This window comes from Gorilla gorilla, chromosome 15 (assembly GCF_029281585.2).
Source record: "Gorilla gorilla gorilla isolate KB3781 chromosome 15, NHGRI_mGorGor1-v2.1_pri, whole genome shotgun sequence".
In the NCBI taxonomy this organism is placed as follows: domain Eukaryota; kingdom Metazoa; phylum Chordata; class Mammalia; order Primates; family Hominidae; genus Gorilla; species Gorilla gorilla.
In genome coordinates this window covers 110,185,926-110,205,406 of record NC_073239.2, presented here as the reverse complement: position 1 = coordinate 110,205,406, position 19,481 = coordinate 110,185,926, and the positions used below count along the sequence as shown (strand labels likewise).

At 39.0% G+C, this 19,481-nt stretch overlaps 1 protein-coding gene across 4 annotated transcripts in view; it reads left to right on the top strand.

Annotated features, from left to right (window-relative positions):
- The window catches only part of BTBD7 (BTB domain containing 7), a 96,709-nt gene that overhangs the window by 64,731 nt on the left and 12,497 nt on the right, over positions 1-19,481 (top strand). For 3 of the 4 annotated variants that reach the window (XM_055361287.2, XM_063698134.1, XM_063698135.1), the window contains 5 exons: positions 5,542-5,750; positions 7,871-7,946; positions 12,199-12,359; positions 15,770-15,913; positions 17,903-18,092. In XM_055361287.2, the coding sequence (XP_055217262.1) occupies positions 5,542-5,750; positions 7,871-7,946; positions 12,199-12,359; positions 15,770-15,913; positions 17,903-18,092 (780 nt within the window). The remainder of the gene's footprint in view (positions 1-5,541; positions 5,751-7,870; positions 7,947-12,198; positions 12,360-15,769; positions 15,914-17,902; positions 18,093-19,481) is intronic. The other variant, XM_063698136.1, reaches the window with a different exon arrangement.

The window sequence follows — 19,481 nt, the reverse complement described above, 5'->3', positions numbered from 1 at the left end:
GTGTCATGGGTTTGTGTTAGGATCACTTTGTCACCAAGAGTCTGACCATCTTTGAGTGTGCTGATGGTTTCTTACCTACAGGACTTGTCCATTACCAAGGATGTGGCACCGTGTAAAGCCTCTCAGCACCCACTTGTTGGCCTTTCCCTGACAGCATCCCTTCTGCCTTGCTGCTATATTTACATTTTCATTCCAATATTGATAACCTTGACAAAGTTGTATTATCATTAATTGAAATCCTTTACCATCAGATTAAAACATTAATTTTGACATTATAAGATAAATCTCTTTTTACCAACATTCCAGTTTTTTATCTGTCTTCCTTTTACATTTTTGAGTTAATATCACCATGTTTGGTGTATTTATAAGGTGCTTTCTGCTCATGAGAGAAGTAGTTCTAAATAAGTTCTAATGAGCATTGATTAGTAAAAGTCCTAAGTTAGAGCTGGGTGCAGTGGCTTACACCTGTAATCCTAGCACTATGGGAGGCCGAGGCGGGCGGATCACCTGAGATCAAGAGTTCAAGACCAGCCTGGCCAACATGGTGAAACCCCGTCTCTACTAAAATATAAAAAATTAGCCGGGCATGATGGTGGGTGCCTGTAATCCCAGCTATTCGGGAGGCTGAGACGGGAGAATCCCTTGAACCCAGGAGATGGTGGTTGCAGTGAGCTGAGATCGCGCTGCTGCACTCCAGCCTGGGCGGCTGAGCAAAATCTGTCTCAAAAAAAAAAAAAAAAAGTCTAAGTTAGAGACATAAAAGGCAGGGAAGGGGAACTTTTGGGAGGGGAAGGAAGGATATGTTTAGGTAGGACTTGTTTCTTCCTAGATGTGTAACCTTGGGTAACTTATTTAATCTTTCTGAGTCTCAGTTTTCTCATCTATAAAATGGGGATGATAATAATAGTAATAATAATACACCCTTCTTTGAGAAGAAGTGCTAAAATTAAATATTCTAAAGTAAGCAATTAACACAGAGCCTGATACATATACATAATAAGTTTTCAAGATTGTTAGCTACTATTATTATTTGCTTTTAGTTAATTATCTACTAGGTGCCAGACACTATAGAATCAGATAAGATGGGGCTTTTACCGAAAAGGAACTTAGTCTGGTGGAAGAGTCAGACAAATATATATAAGAAAGATATAGTAGTATGAGAGTTTTGTGCTGTTACAGACAAACACAGGGTACCAGAGAAACTTTTAGATAGGAGGAACACCTGACCTAAGGCTTTGAGGAGCAGTATCAAAGTAGGCTCTTCAAAGAGGCAGCATCTAAGCTGAGACTTAAAGATGCAGAGGAGTTAAGAAAAAGAGTTAGGGACATTTCAGAAAAATGGAACAACATACACAAAAGCCTGGAGGTGCAAGCGATTGGTGGACTTCTGGGGAATTGGAAGGGACACAGTATGACTGGGGTATAGAGTCTGCGCAGGGATGGGCTGGGGAGTAGGCAGGTGCCAGATCATCAAGGGACATGTAGCTTGGACTTTTTCTTGAAATCATTTGTAGCATGAAGCTATTGAATAATTCGTTAAAGAGGCATATATAATTTACATTTTAAAAGATCATTCTGGCAACAGTACAGAGAGCAGATTAGAAAGGGAAAGACTGGAGGTGGGAATTTTTAAAAAGCCATTTCAATAATGCAGGGGAAAAGTAACAGGTTCTGAAAAGGAGGTGGTAAAAATTCAATGGAGATTCTGTGGAGGGGTTGAATTGAAAAGAAGAATGAACAGCATCTGGTGATAGATTGGATATGGGCATCCGGAGAAGAACCCAATAATAGTACTCAGATCTCTGGCTTTGGTGACTGAAGAGGCCCAGATTTCCCAGAGGAAATGAATTGACTTTGGCATTTAAGATGTCTGTGGAAAATCCATGTGAAAGTCAGGTGTGACTGGGAGTCAGCTCAGGCTTGGAGCTATCAGCTGGGAAGTCAGGGATATAATGAGGTGAAGGCCATGGGGCAAGTGACATCACCAGGCAGTAAAAAGAGCTGGGTATTCATGGTACTCGGCTTAGGTACTCCAGACTGTTTGAACAAATGTAGAGTGTCAAGAGTATGGTCTCATTTAAATCCCGTAACAACCCTGTGAGGTAGGAAACAATCTCAGCTTTGCAGATGAGAACATTTCAGACTCTTAAAGAGTGAAGTGATTTGCCTAAAGTGATTTTGCTACTGAGTGGCAGCGCTAGGATTTCAAGTCCAATCTGATTTTAAAGCCCATTTTTTTTCCTACTGTATCCTGCTTCTTTGTAAACCTCAGCAGTTTAAATATTTGTGATCATGTTATCTTTCATTCTTTTTCTTCACCTCTGCCAGTATCCTGGTTTAGTAGGATTGTGACACATCATTTTAAATAACCAGCTTTTCTCTCATTTCCCCTGCTTCACTCCCAAACACATCTATGAGATTGCCTTTCCTATCAGATTAACTCATCCCACTCAATTCTATTCCAATACCCACTTTAAAACAACAGGCCAACAGAGGTCCTCCACTGGCCACTGAATGAGGTCTGTCCTCCTCAGCTTGGTATTCAAGGCTCAAAGGCTCATGATAAAATGACGACTGTTGAAAACTTTCCCATATTTCCCACTTCTCAGCACATCTTCACGCCTTTGGGTGTCATCTATATGTGGACATAAATGTGGTGGTCTCATTGTGTTCCTTACAGGGATATTCTTTTAGTGCTTGGAATGAAGACATCTTTTATTTGCTCTGTTACCATCTTATAGAAACGGTTTTGTCTTTGTGATTAAATCAGCTCGGATGTCTTCTGACCTTATTTCCTTTCCAGTGTCAGGGTTCCTTATACTCCATCCCTAATGTGACGAGCCAGCCTCTGTTCTGACACTTTCTAGAGGGATCCTTTTTTTAATGGGAGAAGAGGATGGAAATTCTAATTGTTAGAAATTTCTTATCATTGAGCCAAAATCTCCCCGCTTTTAACATGTATCTGTTTCCTAGGAACAACGGATAAATCAGTTATTTCTCCTCTGCCTCGTGAAGAGGCATTTAAAGACAGCTCTCATGTCTCTCCTCAGGTTTCTCTTACATAACCCAAATCATCTCTTGCTTGGAGCTTTTTTCCTGTGATAAGTTGCGAACTCTCTACTATTCCCTTGCCCTCCTGAGACTCTTGCAGTTTGGTCAGTGCTAATCTAAACTGACCCACGGGGCCCAGAATGACACAGCACTCCGCAGAAAGCAGCAACATTGAGTCCTTTGATTACGGCTCGATGCTCGTACCTGAAAAGCCTGAGATTGCTTCAGCTCTATAACAGCCATGTCACATTTTGCATTCATTCAGTGAAAAAAAAAAAAAAAACCCAGATATTTTATATAGTTCCAGTTAAGCCAACCATCATCTGCTGTGCAGTCGATTTCTTTAAATGTAGAACTAATTCTCCTAGTTATATTTCAACTTCATTTTGATCAGTCTTTTTAGGCAATTATGATTCTGCTATGCAGTGTGGTGTTAACTGTGTTTCCAAGTTTGGGGTCATCTGAAGATTTTGAAACATACTTTCCACATCATTATCCAAGATTTTTTGTTTGTTTGTTTGTTTCGAGACAAGAGTCTCACTCTGTAGCCCAGGCTGGAGTGCAGTGGTGCGATCTCAGCTCACTGCAGCCTCCACTTCCCGGGTTCAAGCAATTCTCCTGCCTCAGCCTTCCGAGTAGCTGGGATTACAGGCACTTGCTGCCACACCCAGCTGATTTTTTTATTTTTAGTAGAGATGGGATTTCACCATGTTGGCCAAGCTGGTCTCGAACTCCTGACCTCAGGTGATCCACCTGCCTCAGCCTCCCAAAGTGCTGGGATTACAGGCGTGTGCCGCCGCACCCGGCCCCAAATTCTTGATAAACATGGCAAAAACCAACTTCCCACTCCACGCATCAAGTTAATCAGTGCTGTTTATGAATGGTTCTGTTAACCACTGTCCTATCATCCCATCCCCTGTCTCTTCATCTTATCTGCAAAGATCTCATTTGTACATTCAACACATTTTTATTTAGCGCAGGTTTAGCACATGTGTGAGAAGGTGCTAGGAATACATTGAAGATAGCCATCCCTATCTTGTGCTTACAGTTTAGCAGCATCATGAAATATTTTCTAAATGCTTTGTGGAAATCAAGTTATACGGTTCTCTATGATATTTCTCCTCATCTGGTAGCATATCAGAAAGGGGAACGAGGGATTACTTTTTGTAGACTCCATATTGCTACTCATTATCTTCTATCACTTGAAAGTGGGATTCACTCCCTTTGTCTTTACACCTTTCATGGTTTCACAAACAGCTTTGAACTTTAGAAGTCTCTGGAGTTCATTTACGCCCTTTCTGTGTAGCCGTAGTTTGGTGGTGTTTATTTTATTTTATTTTATTTTATTTTATTTGAGACGGAGTCTTGCTTTGTCGCCCAGGCTGGAGTGTAGTGACACGATTTCAGACATAATTTTGGCTCACTGCAACCTCCGCCTCTCGAGTTCGAGTGATTCTCCTGCCTTAGCCTCCCGAGTAGCTGGGATTACAGGACGCCCAGCTAATTTTTGTATTTTTATTAGAGACTGGGTTTCACCATGTTGGCCAGACTGGTCTTAACTCCTGACCTTAGGTGATCTGCCCGCCTTGGACTCCCAGAGTGGTGGGATTACAAGCAAGAGCCACTGTGTCCGGCCTGGTGGTGGTGTTTAAACACCTGTTTGTTTGTTTGTTTGTTTGTTTGTTTGTTTGTTTGTTTGTTTGTTTTCACATTATCAGGATTGTTTTTTGTTTTATAGTAAGCTTAATGAAAAATTTCTGTTCAACTTTAGCCATTCTCACTCCCATAATCTTTGTCACTCAGATTTTTACTTATATTTTATCTTTATATTTTGAAATGATCTTTCCTAAGGAGGAGAGTTGAGTCTCCTTAGGTTTTCTTTTCTTCCTTGAGTTCTTGAAATGCCATAGTTGCTTTCTCCAGGATCCTGGTCCTCTTCACTTCCTTTTTCAAGTTTGCCAGAATTAAGCTCAGATGTATTTTGTCTATTTTCTGAAGGATTAAACTGTCAACAATGTGAGGTGCTATGTTTTCATACAAAGAGTGGATGTCTGCATAGCTGGCAGCCCACCTACCTTATTCTGAGGTGTGCGTTCTCTCATCAGTCAGGTGTCATCCACTTCCTTCCTCTAGCCAGTTTCCACCACTGCAGCCTTTTTGCCTACTCTTCTTTCCCTTTTGGTCCAATGTCTTCCTCTATACTGTCTTACTCACATTATTGGATTTGCACATAGATGTTTATTATCTTGAACTTGGGAGGATTCTCTGCCTTTTTCTGTAGATCCATCTCTGTAAGGCAGCAGATTTTCTATAGATGCCATAGTCTATTGTTTACCCATCCCACCAAGTCTTGGTGATTTTCATGAGATTTTATTTATCTCCTTGAGTTCTTTTTTGCTATTGTGACTTTTAAATATCGTGCCTAGCACACTAATGTTCAATAAGTAATATTTATGATTAATCTCAAGAAGTATTTGCCTTCTCTTTTAGGCTGTGAGGATATCATTGCTGAGAGCATCTCATTAGATACCTTAATTGCCATCCTCAAGTGGAGTTCTCATCCATATGGCTCTAAATGGGTGCACCGACAAGCTTTACATTTCCTCTGTGAGGAATTTTCCCAGGTCATGACTTCGGATGTTTTTTATGAACTCAGCAAAGACCATCTGCTTACTGCTATCCAGTCTGACTACCTACAGGTAATCATTTAAACACCTCTCAAACTCATTGTCATTCATATGTGCGCCAAGAAACCCATCATCTATGCTCTATTACTCTTCCATCTAGGGTAGGGCAGGGGAAGAGAAACAGGCTGTGATCAAACCACCCAGGACTGCCCTCTTCATAGTTGTACAACAAAAGCCTTCTTTCTCACTGGCTCTTCACGTACACTGCTACCATGACTCAACATTGAACAAGCCCAGGTCCCAGCCAAATGCACCAAAAAGAGATTGGGGCAGTAGGCAAGGTCAGAAGCACATCCCAACATGATTTTCTTGACTTCTATTAATGTAGCTTCTCTATAGTGGTTTCGTACTTTTGGTGGAGCATCACATACTTAGATTGTAGACAGTAGCTTCAGCAGCACAAAGTAAAAATAATATTCAATTTCTGATCTGCTCAAATTTTTATCAAAACTTAGTGCATGTATTCTTCCAAAGTATGGTAATGTTTTCAACTACTTATTTTTAACCAGAAGTAGTTTTTAGCAAATTCTTGTGTTCTTGACTTAAATGTCAATTTAATTTGGAAATTTACATTAATAATAGATTTTATATATTACAGAAAATACTTACAGGCAAAGTATATTCAAGCTTAATTTTTGTGCATTGGCTATATGAATTTTATGCTAAAAACTGTACAACTGTTTTAATGCTATTAAAGACATAAACCCATTGAACCACTTCCTATTTCATTGTATTTGTACTAGAAAAATAATAAAATGCTACCATTTTAGTCAGAAATGCAGTGGAGAGTTAAATAATACACTCAGCATCTGTGCTTTTCCTTTGTATGTTGCTTTGATTGCAGTACAGATGTCATACTTGGCCTTAATTTATGGAGAATCTTTGTTCATTAACCTTGTCTCATTGTCCTGATCAAAACTGGATGCTTTATGTTTGTGTTAGAAGTTGTTAGTTCTCTTAGATTATTGTCTTTAGGAGCTTTGCATTCCTTCTTAGAAAGTATTAAAAAAAAAAAAACAGAGAGCAGCCTAGATTTGCTCTAAGATTTTAAATAAAATACAAAGAAATGAGGGCTACATTGCCATTTCACAGATTGTGCTTCGCTAACCAGTAGAATACCTTGTAGAGATTGTAGTTTCTTCTGCCAAAACAAGTTGACTGACTTGTTTTTCCTGTCCCTCCAGGAGAGAGTAGTTACTCTGCCTATACCCTATACTTACACTTTCATTTACTTATCTCTGTTTTCTTCCAAAAGAGAATTTAAGGCAGCTATATATAAACCACATAGTAAGATAAAATAAATTTAAAATAGGAAGTGGGTTGCTTGAGGCTGGAAGTGCGAGACCAGCCTTGGCAACAGGTGGGACCCCATTTGTACAAAAAATAAAAAAAAAAAATTAGCCACTTTGGGAGGCCAAGGCAGGCGGATCACGAGGTCAGGAGATCGAGACCATCCTGACTAACAAGGTAAAACCCTGTCTCTACTAAAAATACAAAAAAATTAGCCAGGCGTGGTGGCGGGAGCCTGTAGTCCCAGCTACTTGGGAGACTGAGGCAGGAGAATGGCATGAACCTGGGAGGAGGAGCTTGCAGTGAGTCAAGATCACACCACTGCACTCCAGCCTGGGCAACAGCGCGAGACTCCCTCTCAAAAAAAAAAAAAAAAAAAAAAAGATTAGCTGGGTGTGGTAGCACACACCTGTAGTCCCAGCTGCTCAGGAGGCTGAAGCGGGGAGAATCACTTGAGCCCAGGAGGTTGAGGCTGCAGAGACCCATGATGGCACTGCTGCACTCCAGCCTGGGCAATAGAGTGTGACTTCATCTCAAAAGGAAAAATTAAAATGAAAAAATAAAATAAGAAGGGAGCAGATTACAGAAAAAGAAGATAGAAAAATGAAATTTAAAAATTAGTTGGAGCCAAGATTGAGGTTACTGGATAAAATATATGTAATGCAGTCTTGTGTATTTCCTGTTGATGGACCACAGATTTAACACTAAAACTTCAAACAGCCAATGGAAAGAGTGAAACATGGTAAGTTGCATGCTGTATTTCCCACCTACGAAAAGTCCTTAATGAAATTAACCACTTACCTAATTTCACTAAAATAAATATAAACCATTTTTTATTATAGGCAAGTGAACAAGATATCCTTAAATATCTGATTAAATGGGGAGAGCATCAGTTGATGAAAAGAATAGCAGATAGAGGTAAGCTCAGAAAATTAGCTTGCACTAGTTACCTTGTGTAAAATTTGGTGGTTCTTACATTCCTAGAAGCTCATAGAAATGCATGCCACACATCAGTCTTGAAAATTGACACTGTTGCCTGGTGAAAATGGAAGTTTTTACCACCAGCAAAATCCTTTAGTGGACAGGGTATAGTTTATTAAAATAAATATATCAGAAAGTCTTATTTTGCAGCTTTAAAAGGATACTTTTTATTATTATGTTCTTAGGTGCTTAATAAAACATGACTGATTCGTGGAAGTACTAGAATGAAAAATTTCATATAATTTCATATAATGACCAAAGTATTACAAAAGCATAATGTTGATGAAAATGTGGAATTAGTGTTGATGGTTGCACAACAATACAAGTATAGTAAGAGCCACTGAATGGTACGCTTTAAAATGTTTTAAATAAATTTTGTGTTATGTGAATTTTAACCTCAGTTTAAAAATACGAGTACAGGCTGACCTGAGGTCAGGAGTTTGAGACCAGCCTGGCCAACATGGCAGAATCCCGCCTCTACTAAAAATACAAAAATTAGTGGGAAGTGGTGGCACGCGCCTGTACTCCCAGCTACTTGGGAGACTGAGGCATGAGAATCACTTGAACCTGGGAGGCAGAAGTTGCAGTGAGCTGAGATTGCACTATTGCACTCCACATGGGTGACAGAGCGAGACTCAAAAAAAAAAGAGTACAAATAAAAAAGCATTCGTTGTTTATTTTTAAATGTTGTAGAAAGTAGGCTGGGTGCAGTGGCTCACGCCTGTAATCCCAGCACTTTGGGAGGCCGAGGCGGGCGGATCACCTGAGGTTGGAAGTTCGAGACCAGCCTGACCAACATGGAGAAACCCTGTCTCTACTAAAAATAAAAAATTAGCTGGGCATGGTGGCATGCGCCTGTAATCCCTGCCAGCTGGGAAGCTGAGGCAGGAGAATCACTTGAACCCGGGAGGCAGAGGTTGTGGTGAGCCGAGATGGGGCCATTGCATTCCATCCTGGGGCAACAAGAGCAAAACTTCGTCTCAAAAAAAAAAAAAAAAAATGTTGTGGAAGGTAAAAGAGAAATAAATAATACTTCTGAATGACCTCCCAGTGGGGTCACTGCAGAAGAGAAGGAAGCATCATATGTTGGAGGCTGGGCTTTCAACTTTGGAAATTTGTGATTCTACAGCAGTCTTTTGTTTGTGTCTAGGGTTAGCCCACCCACCTGTCCTCCTTCCCTCAAACATCGTTGTGTTCCTTTATGTACTGAATCTAAATTTAAAATTTTTAATTGAAAAATTAAATACCGATTTCCTTTTTCTGTCCCCTTTCGATAGCTTTATTTAGATATAATTTATGTATCTTAAAGTTCACCGGTTTGAAGTGTTCAAGTCAGTGGATTTTAGTACCTTTATAGAGTTGTTTTGTCACATTTTTAAATATAAAAAATGTTGTGCTAAACCTGGCTTTAAGCCTTTTTATAGTGTTTCTTTAATATGCTACTATCCAAGCTCTAGGGAACAAAAGCAGTCCTTCTATTTTATTTCTCCAGTTTTTTTCCTGTGGCTGGCAAAAACCTTTAGCAATTCTCAGATTTGAATGTGTTTATTTTTATTTTTAAATTTTTATTTCAGAGAGCAACAAAGTTATGATTTTTGTTTTTGATTTATTTTTTTATTTGAGATGGAGTCTTGCTCTGTCTCCCAGGCTGGAGTACAGTCGTGCGATCTCAGCTTGCTGCAACCTCTGCCTCCCGGGTTCAAGCTATTCTCCTGCCTCAGCCTCCCGAGTAGCTGGGATTACAGGCATGTGCCACCACGCGTGGCTAATTTTTGTATTTTTAGTAGAGACAGGGTTTCGCCATGTTAGCCAGGCTGTTCTTGAACTCCTGACCTCAGATGATCCACCATGCCCGGCAAGTTATGAATTTTTTAAAATATGAAAACCATTACAGTTGATTTAGAAAGTTTTTTAAATGCCAGCATACAATTAGTTCTCATTCGTAGCTTTTATATTTGTCAACTTACCTAGTCACTGAAATTTATTTGTAACCCCAAAATCAATACTGGTGGTACTTTCATGGTCATTCACAGAGTAGCAAAAAGCTTGGTCTCCCAACAAGCACATTCCCAGCTGAGTTCTAACAAGACAGAGGCACTCTGCCTTCTTGTTTCAGATCTCCTTACCAAGTGCCACATTTTTTACATTTTTATGTTTTCGTGATCTCACTGTTCAAGATAGCCCCCAGGTGTAGTACTGAAGTGCTGTCTAGTGTTCCTGAGAACAGGAAGGCTGTGGTGTGCCATACAGAGATAATACATGAGTTAGGTAAGCTTCATTGAGGCGTGAGTTACAGTGCTGTTGGTTGTGAGGTTAGTGTTAATAAATCAGCCACATATATTAAATAAAGTGTCTTTAAACAGAAACACATAAAACAAGGTTCTGTCTTAGTCATTTGACAAAAATGTTGTGCCCAGAGGTTCACAGGAACCTAACCCTGTGTTTTCCCTATGAGCAACAGTTCAGTATTCGCTGATTCATTGTTTGTGTTGACTTTATAACTACTTCAGATAATAAGAACCGATTGTATATAACTCTGTGTAAATGTTATAGACCATAAGCTTGTTCAGTGATGTAAAGTTGGTAATGATGAAATGTCATTTATTTGGGGCAGATAACAGGCATCCTTAAGGGTTAAAATTTTCCTTAGAAAAATAGTTGCTAGGCCAGGCACGGTGGTGGCTCACGCCTGTAATCCCAGCACTTTGGAAGGCCAAGGTGAGTGGATCACCTGAGGTCAGGAGTTTGAGACCAGCCTGGCCAACATGGTGAAACCCCATCTCTACTAAAAATAGAAAAATTAGCTGCATGTGGTGGCGGGTGCCTATAATCCCAGCTACTCGGGAGGCGGAGGCAGGAGAATCGCTTGAACCCAGGAGGTGGAGGTTGCAGTGAGCCAAGATCATGCCACTGCACTCTAGCCTGGGCAACACAGCAAGACTCCATCTTAAAAAATAATAATAAAAAAAAAATAAAAGGTAGTTTCCACACTGGGTTAGTGGAAGGTTCTTCTGCAAGGATAAGAAGGAAGCTAAGTGAACCAGGCCATAGCTTTGTTTCAGTCAGTTTTATACAGGAGGATTCTGCCCTTACCTGTCACATATTTGGGGGTTTCATGTAAGATTTTATATGAAAACAGGATGTCACTACTGTAAGAAAAAAAATATTTTGAAAAGCAGAATGCCTTAAATAAGTATGAAGCTAAATCATAGCTAGGCAAGGGGGAAAAAAATGACTCTCTTCTACACAGTTAACAATTTTATTCTGAATGAATCCAGAAAAAAACTTAGCTTCTCAAAAACAATCAATTCTCTCTCTCTCTCTCATACACACACACACACACGATTTAAGGAAGATATCAGTTTTCCTGTAGAATATTTGAAAAAAATCCAGCATTTCATGAATAATAAAGATCTTATTCTGTGTTAATTTTTTTAAGAAAAAAATTACAGACCCCTAGATTAAAGCCATGATTAAAGATTTCCAAATTACATGATTTTTCTTCCCACCTCAATAGCATAAGCATACATGTATTTCAGATTGTCATTCACTAATGCCCAATGAAGAAATCATTCTCTGCCCTGGATGATGGACATATATCACATGTCAAAGATCAAAGGGTCTACTTTTATGCAGTAATGTTCCCATATTATGGAAATTTGGGAGATTTTCATAAAAATCTTAAAACCAAATAAAGCACATTAGGCTTTGCTGCTTCAAACACCAAGTGATTAACATGTTGTTAAATTACTGTTACACATACGTAGGCTAATGAGCATACTGATAACTTACAGTGACCAGAAATGGCATATGCTCTGCAATGACCTTATACTACTAAACACTAGTCACAAAAGTGAGAAGGCTTTTTAAAAAGCCCTTGATAAAACTAGATTTTAGTAGATTGTCATCTTTTCTCTTTTGAGTTAGTCTATAGAAAGGAATCCTTTATTCTTTATTGCAGAGCAGTGATAAAATAATTTTATTGTACTGTTGATACCATGCTTTTTCTTTATCCAAGAACATCCCTATTAAACAAACATGAAAGAAAATAATTGATTTATAACCCTTTTTAAAGCAGAGGCACATAAGTCTATAGAGTGGTACTGTTAGTGTATGTACTGGAGAACAAAGGAAACCTGTCTCAGAACATTTGGATTTGGTTGGAAACTTTTCATTTTCTGTCTCATAGAGCCAAACTTACTGAGTGGCACTGCCCATAGTGTGAACAAAAGAGGTGTAAAAAGACGGGACCTGGACATGGAAGAGCTCAGAGAGATCCTTTCTTCTCTCTTACCTTTTGTGCGAATTGAACACATCTTACCTATAAACAGTGAAGTCTTAAGTGATGCAGTAAGTGTTTTTCTCCATGTATTCCTTTCATGAAAAGAAAAATGCCAGGTGTATGTTTTTATTCATTGTAAATAATTTCTGCTACTAATAGAGTATTGTGAAGCTGTCATTCTGTGAGGACAGAGACAGATGTCTATTGTGTACGATGTTGTATCTCCTGTGTCTGCCACATAATACAGTTAAAATGTTCAGTGAATGAGAGTTGAGTGGGTAAATAGGTCTTACTCATGCAAGAGCATTATTTCTAGCAGAGTTAATTCTGTCATTTAAGTGTAGATCAAGTAGACCCTTATTCAAAAAGGAAAAGGTAGAAATTACCTTTGAAGAGTCTTCAAGAACAGCAGTGAATCAGAGAGTAGTGGAGTGGAGGGATTGGTTGAATAGAAAAAGAATGGATGGACCTGAAAATTAATAGAGCTCATCTTGTTACTTTCATAATTTTTTTAAACAGTGAATTTTTAAAAAATTAATATAAATTGGCTGGGCGCGGTGGCTCACTCCTGTAATCCCAGCACTTTGGGAAGCCAAGGCAGGTGGATCACCTGAGGTCAGGAGTTTGAGACCAGCCTGGCCAACATGGTAGAACCCCATCTCTACTAAACATACAAAAGTTAGCCAGGCGTGGTGGTGCATGCCTATAATCCCAGCTACTCGGGAGGCTGAGGCAGGGGAATTGCTTGAACTGGGGAGGTGGAGGTTGCAGTGAGCCGAGATCGAGCCATTGCACTCCAGCCTGGGCAACAGAGCGAGACTCCATCTAAAAAAAAAAAAAAATTAATAGAATTGCTTGAATTCATGGATGGGAAAAATAAATATTATAAATATTAGTTCTTCACACATTGACTTATAAACTTAATGTAATGCTTATAAACATCATAATATGTTTTTTCTAACTGCACAGGAACATTATAAAACATTATAAAAGTCTTCTGGAAAAAAACAGAAAACATAATAATAAACGAACTATCACAGGTCAGTGTGGTGCTAGTTTAACTGATTAGCAGAAGAAGAAATTTATTGAAAGTTAAACCATCGTTTCACTGGCACACAAAATTAATCCTTGTTAGACTGAAGAATTAAATACTAAATGGAAACATGGAAGAACTAGAAGAAAACAATATTGTTTTCAAGAAGTATTTATGGGCTACTCTGGGCATACTGCCTGTGGGGTAGCCCTGCTCCACAAGGAGCAGTAATAAAAATAAATAAAAACAAAATTTAAAAAAAGAAATATTTGTGGATTCTGATTAGAAAAAAAAATTCACCTTCACTAATTACACACACACCAGAGAAAGCAAAATGAAACAGTTACCATTTTTTCACCTGTTAAGGTAGTAGTTACAGTACCACTACACAACAGAATATTTTGCTCCCCTGAACAGTTGTTATAAAGACTGTATAGTGGCCGGGCGCGGTGGCTCACACGTATAATCCCAGCACTTTGGGAGGCCAAGGCAGGTGGATCACCTGAGGTCAGGAGTTCAAGACCAGCCTGGCCGACATGGCAAAACCCTGTCTCTACTAAAAATACAAAAATTAGCCAGGCATGGTGGTGCATGCCGTTAATCCCAGCTGCTCGAGAGGCTGAGGCACAAGAATTGCTTGAACCCAGAGGCAAGCCAAGAATGTGTCACTGCACTCCAGCCTGGGTGACAGAGCAAGACTCTGTATCAAAAAAAAAAAGAAGAAAAAAAAGATTATGCAAAGTATGTATTTTTATGTATTCTCAAATTCAACTATGTAAAACTTCATTTGGTAAAGACTCTGCCAGGCGCTGTAATCCCAGCACTTTCAGAGGCCAAGACAGGCAGATCACTTGAGTTGAGGAGTTCAAGACCAGCCTGGCCAACATGGTGAAACACTGTCTCTACCAAAAAATACAAAAATTAGCCAGGCATGGTGGCGTGCACCTGTAGTCCCAGCTACCTGAAAAGCTGAGATGGGAGAATTGCTTGAACCCAGGAGGCAGAGGTTGCAGTGAGCCAAGATCTCGCCATTGCCCTCCAGCCTGGGCAACAGAGTGAGACCCTGTCTCAAAAAAGAAAAGAAAGAAAAAGAGAAGACTGGAAGGAAATATATCAACATTACTGTTGTAATGAGTATTGACTTTTTTCTCTATTTTCTAAATACTAGATAATGCTGTATCTTACTAGTTAAAAGTAATTTTAACTAATGCAGCTGTTGATTATATTTAACAAGAGTAATATTGGAGAAACAACTTTTGGTTTTGTTTAAAACCTGGGACTCAAATCAAATTGAACCCTGTATGTAGTTTAGAAAAGTATTTTAGAACTTTGGTTAGGAAATATATACCTCTGCTCTTAATTCCATGCCTAACACATCATAAGTCCCCAACAAAGCTTTGCTAATAATGGCTCTTAACTTTCATGCTCTCTTAGTATGTGCTAAGCACTGTACTAGGTGCTTTCATCTGCATTGCCCTCATTTAATCCTCACACCACCTTAGGAACTAAAGATACTTGATACAGATTCTCCTGGCATCAGTCAGGAAACAACGGGGATACCTCATTCAGTTAGCTGTGCACTGCCTTGCCTCCAGGGCCGTACAGGAGCCCTTAAAGTGAAGCCCAGGTAAAGGAGATGTCCATGGTCACATGGCTGTTAAATGCAGGAGTTGAAGTTTGAGCTACATCTGCCTTGCCCCAGAGCCTGTGTTGCTAGGCACTGTGCTAGCCTTCCTGTATCCTTGTACTGTAGATATAGGCCCACGTCAATGTTCTCGTTTTGTCTTGAGGAGTTGGGTGGGGACTGAATTTGTTCCTAGATGAGTAAAGAAAAAAAAATTGATTTTCATTAAGAGTTCTGATCTTTAGTCCAACTTAACTACATTTTAATGTGTCTCTTGTTTTTAAAGATATTCCTCTATTTAGAGAAAAATGGGAAATTATGGTATCTTTTTATTGAAAATCTTTTAAATATTATTAAAAATTTGAGGTATTTCACCGGGCACGGTGGCTCACGCCTGTAATCCCAGCACTTTGGGAAGCCGAGGTGGGCAGATCACGAGGTCAGGAGTTCCAGACCAGCCTGACCAACATGGTGAAACCCCATCTCTACTAAAAGTACAAAAAATTAGCCAGGCGTGGTGGTGAGTGCCTGTAATCCCAGCTACTCGGGAGGCTGAGGCAGGAGAATCGCTTGAATCCAGGAGACGGAGGTTGCAGTGAGCCAAGATCACGCCACTGCACTCCAGCCGGGGCGACAGAGTGAGACTCCGTCTCAAAAAAAAAAAAAATTTGAGGTATTTCTAAATTTCATATACATTTCTAAATTTTTATTTAAATGATAAAGTTTGCATATTTTTATTTATAGTTATAAATATTTTTATTTATCTTAGTAGTATTGTAGTACTACACAGATTTCTATCTAAAAAAAAAATTTTTTTTTAGATGAAAAGAGGCTTAATTAGTACTCCTCCATCAGATATGCTTCCTACAACAGAAGGTGGGAAGTCAAATGCCTGGTTACGGCAAAAAAATGCTGGCATCTATGTTCGTCCTCGACTCTTCTCTCCCTATGTGGAAGAAGCAAAGGTAATGAAAACCATTTGAAGATAATAGACTACTTTATTACAAACCATATGCACAAAGTGGTTCATTGTAGTATTACTTAAATATTTGGAAATAGCCTATATTTTCAACAATAGGGAAAATGAAAGTAAGTTCTAGTTTGACTACTCAACAGAATAGTTTTCTAAAACGTTTAATTAAGCATGTTTTTAAAACTTAGGTTATGTTAAAATGCATTTTATATTTTTCTCATTTTAGTTGCCTTGCAAATTGTTAACTGCCTTGCAAATTGTTACCACTTACTGAAAATGGTTGTCACTATTTTGTGATCTTGAGCATGAGGGAAATGTTCTGAAAGAAGATTGCCCACTTTTTTACTTCCTTTGTAAATTAAAGGAATGCCACGACCTCTTGTAACATATTTCTGCAATAGCTGACTGTTGGGAATTATGTTTAGTTTTAGAATAAATGCACAAACTAAGAAAAAATTTCAGGCCTGTTAAGTAACTAGTTGGCATTATGTATATTGTAACATAAAGAACTGTCCCAGAAAATACGGTAATGTGAAAATGAAACATCTAATTTTTATTAGATGTTCAGCCATAACTTTCCAGGGTCCATCCTGGGCAACATGGTAAAACCCCAACTCTACCAAAAACTAAAAGGAAAAATTTAGCCAGTTGTGGTGGCATGCACCCTGATTTCTGCTACTCAGGAGACTGATTGAGGAGAATCACCTGAGCCTGGGAGGCAAAGGCTGCACAGTGAGCCGTGATTGTGCCACTGCACTCCAACCTGGGCGACAGAGTAAGAACCAGTCTTCAAAAAAAAAACAAAAAACAAAAAAAACTTTGGCCTTTTGAGGAACTGACAGTCTTTGAAAGCAGGAAATCATTATTAAGCTTTCTGAAGTAAATTTAACGACCAAACAGTGTGTATACTCAATGAGTATACAATCAAGTTGCCTCAGAATGTTTCTCATTTTTAAACCAGGCATGGTGGCTTACGCCTGTAATCTCAGCACTTTGGGAGGCTGAAGCAGGAAGATCACTTGAGTCCAGGAGTTCAAGAGCAGCCTGGGCAACCTAGTGAGACCCTGTCTCTACAAAAAATAAAAATAAATTAAAAAAAAAAAAAAAAACTAGCCAGGCGTGGTGGTGTGCTCTTGTAGTCCCAGCTACGCAGGAGGCTTGAAGTAGGAGGGTTGCTTGAGCCTGGGAGGTCAAGACTGCAATGAGCCATGATGGCACCACTGCACTCCAGCCCAGGCAACATTTTTCTTTTTTCTTCAAAAAAGAAAATTTGGTTTGTTTCTAGGTCTCTTGAATTGATTATCAATCTTTTTTTTTTTTTTTAAGACAGAGTTTCACTCTTGTCATCCAGGCTGGAGTGCTGCGGTGAGATCTCAGCTTACTACAACCTTCTCCTCCCGAGTTCAAGCAGTTCTCGTGCCTCAGCCTCCTGAGTAGCTGGGATGATAGGCACCCGCCACCACATCTGGCTAATTTGTGCATGTTTAGTAGAGATGGGGTTTCACCTTGTTGGCCAGACTGGTCTTGAACTCCTGACCTCAGGTGATCTACCCACTTCAGCCTCCCAAAGTGCTGGGATTACAGGCATGAGTCACCACGCCCGGCCCTGATTATCAATCTTCAATATTTTGTATTTTGAGCACTTTGTTGGATTTGTTATTTAGCACATGTATACATTGTTTTATTATAATATTGTGTGTAATTTATTTCTGATTAATTTTATGTCCTTCCTTCACATTTCAAATACTTATAATTAAAAGCAGACTTTTCAAAAGATGGTTGTGTCTTTTCAAAGATGCTCCTAAAAGAGTCTTTAAAAGTTAAAGATGTAGGGGAACTTTCTTTCACCACTAATGTTAACATTTATAAAATAGAAATAAATTAATTCCCTTTTTATTTGATGAAAGTAATAATCTTCCTTCAAATGTGATTTAACAGAGGAAGGTTGACTGGTTTTGTTAATACTGAATGATTATTTCAGTCAGTGCTAGATGAGATGATGGTGGAACAAACGGATCTTGTGCGCTTGCGAATGGTTAGAATGTCCAATGTGCCAGACACGCTCTACATGGTCAATAATGCCGTGCCACAGTGTTGTCACATGATCAGTCACCAGCAGATCAGCAGCAACCAGTCAAGCCCTCCTTCAGTTGTAGCCAACGAAATTCCAGGTAAGGCAGTATATTGGGTGTTTATATTTAAATGAATAATTTATTGTTTTTTTGAAATTGCTGATGTTTGAGCCTCTCTGTATATGCTAATTCTCTCCACATTTCAATACTTTTTATGCCTTGTTCTCCTTAAAGAATAAACACTTTTAAGCCAAAACTGTTGCTTTATATTTTATTTTGTATTACTAAGTGTATACAGTTTATCAGTTTACCCTTGAGTTTCTCAGCCTTGGTCTTACTGACATTTGGGGCTGGATTATTCTGGTAATGGAGAGCTGTCCTGTGCTTTGTAGGGTGGTCAGCTGCATTCCTGGCCTGTACTCAATAAATGCTAGGAGCACATATGTGCATGCATGCACACCTCTCTGAAAACCTTTTGGAAACATTTTTATGTTTCTAGACATTGCCAGTTGTGCCCTGTGGGACAAAGTCACCCATTTTGAGAACCAATGGTTTAGAGGAATTCAGATTTTTTTTTATCACTATAGGGTATTTCTCAGGTTACAAGACCCTTTGGGAGGGTCAAATGCACTACCATACCTTAAAGTCTATGGCCTTCCTAGTCTATTATACCTTTGAGTCTGTGGCCTTCCAAAATGTGATCACTGTGGGTTTCCTAGCGATCCAATTTCCCAAGCTCTGCTCTGTGAAGTTTACTGTAGTACAGGTTTATGTCTTACGACTTTAGGGGAATTGGCTATCGATCAGGATATAACTGTCATGTCCAAAAAGGTCTGAGCATCAGTAAATGTTGGCTTTAACCAAAGTAGTCTAAAAAAAGCAACAATAATCTGGTGGTCAGAAACTTGTAGCTCTTGCTAATTGCCATTGCAAGATTCAAAATAAAAACCAGCACACTATAGCAATGGAAATAGCACTATTTATTTCTGCTTATAAATGTCTATTGTAATTAAAGATGAATAAAAGACATAGTGACAGAACTTTTAATTGAATACATATATTTTATTCTGGAGCTAATGACTTTCTTCAGTTGTTACCTTATCAAATTTGGCCACTGCATATTTACTTGAAATATACATTAGTTAACAGCATGAAAAGAAATATTTCTTTAGCTGATTTATGCAGATTTTGAAGCTTTGCTAATTAGCCTGGCTTTTTAGGCTTGAGTTAATGCAGTTCAAAATCAGCATAATTTAATCTTAGAACTCAATCTCAGAGGTCTAGACATTCTCAAATAAGTATGCTCAGAAAAATAAGGCTTGTCTCTCTATTGTTTAGCTAATGAGGTACGGTCCTGTTCTGGTATCATCCTGGGTTCTTCTCACTTCCTTGCACACCACATTCATGAAAGGATAGATAGCTTGTTGCAGAGGATTAGGGGGCTCATATCTTGGCTCTGTTACTTTGTATGACTTTGGACATGGTATT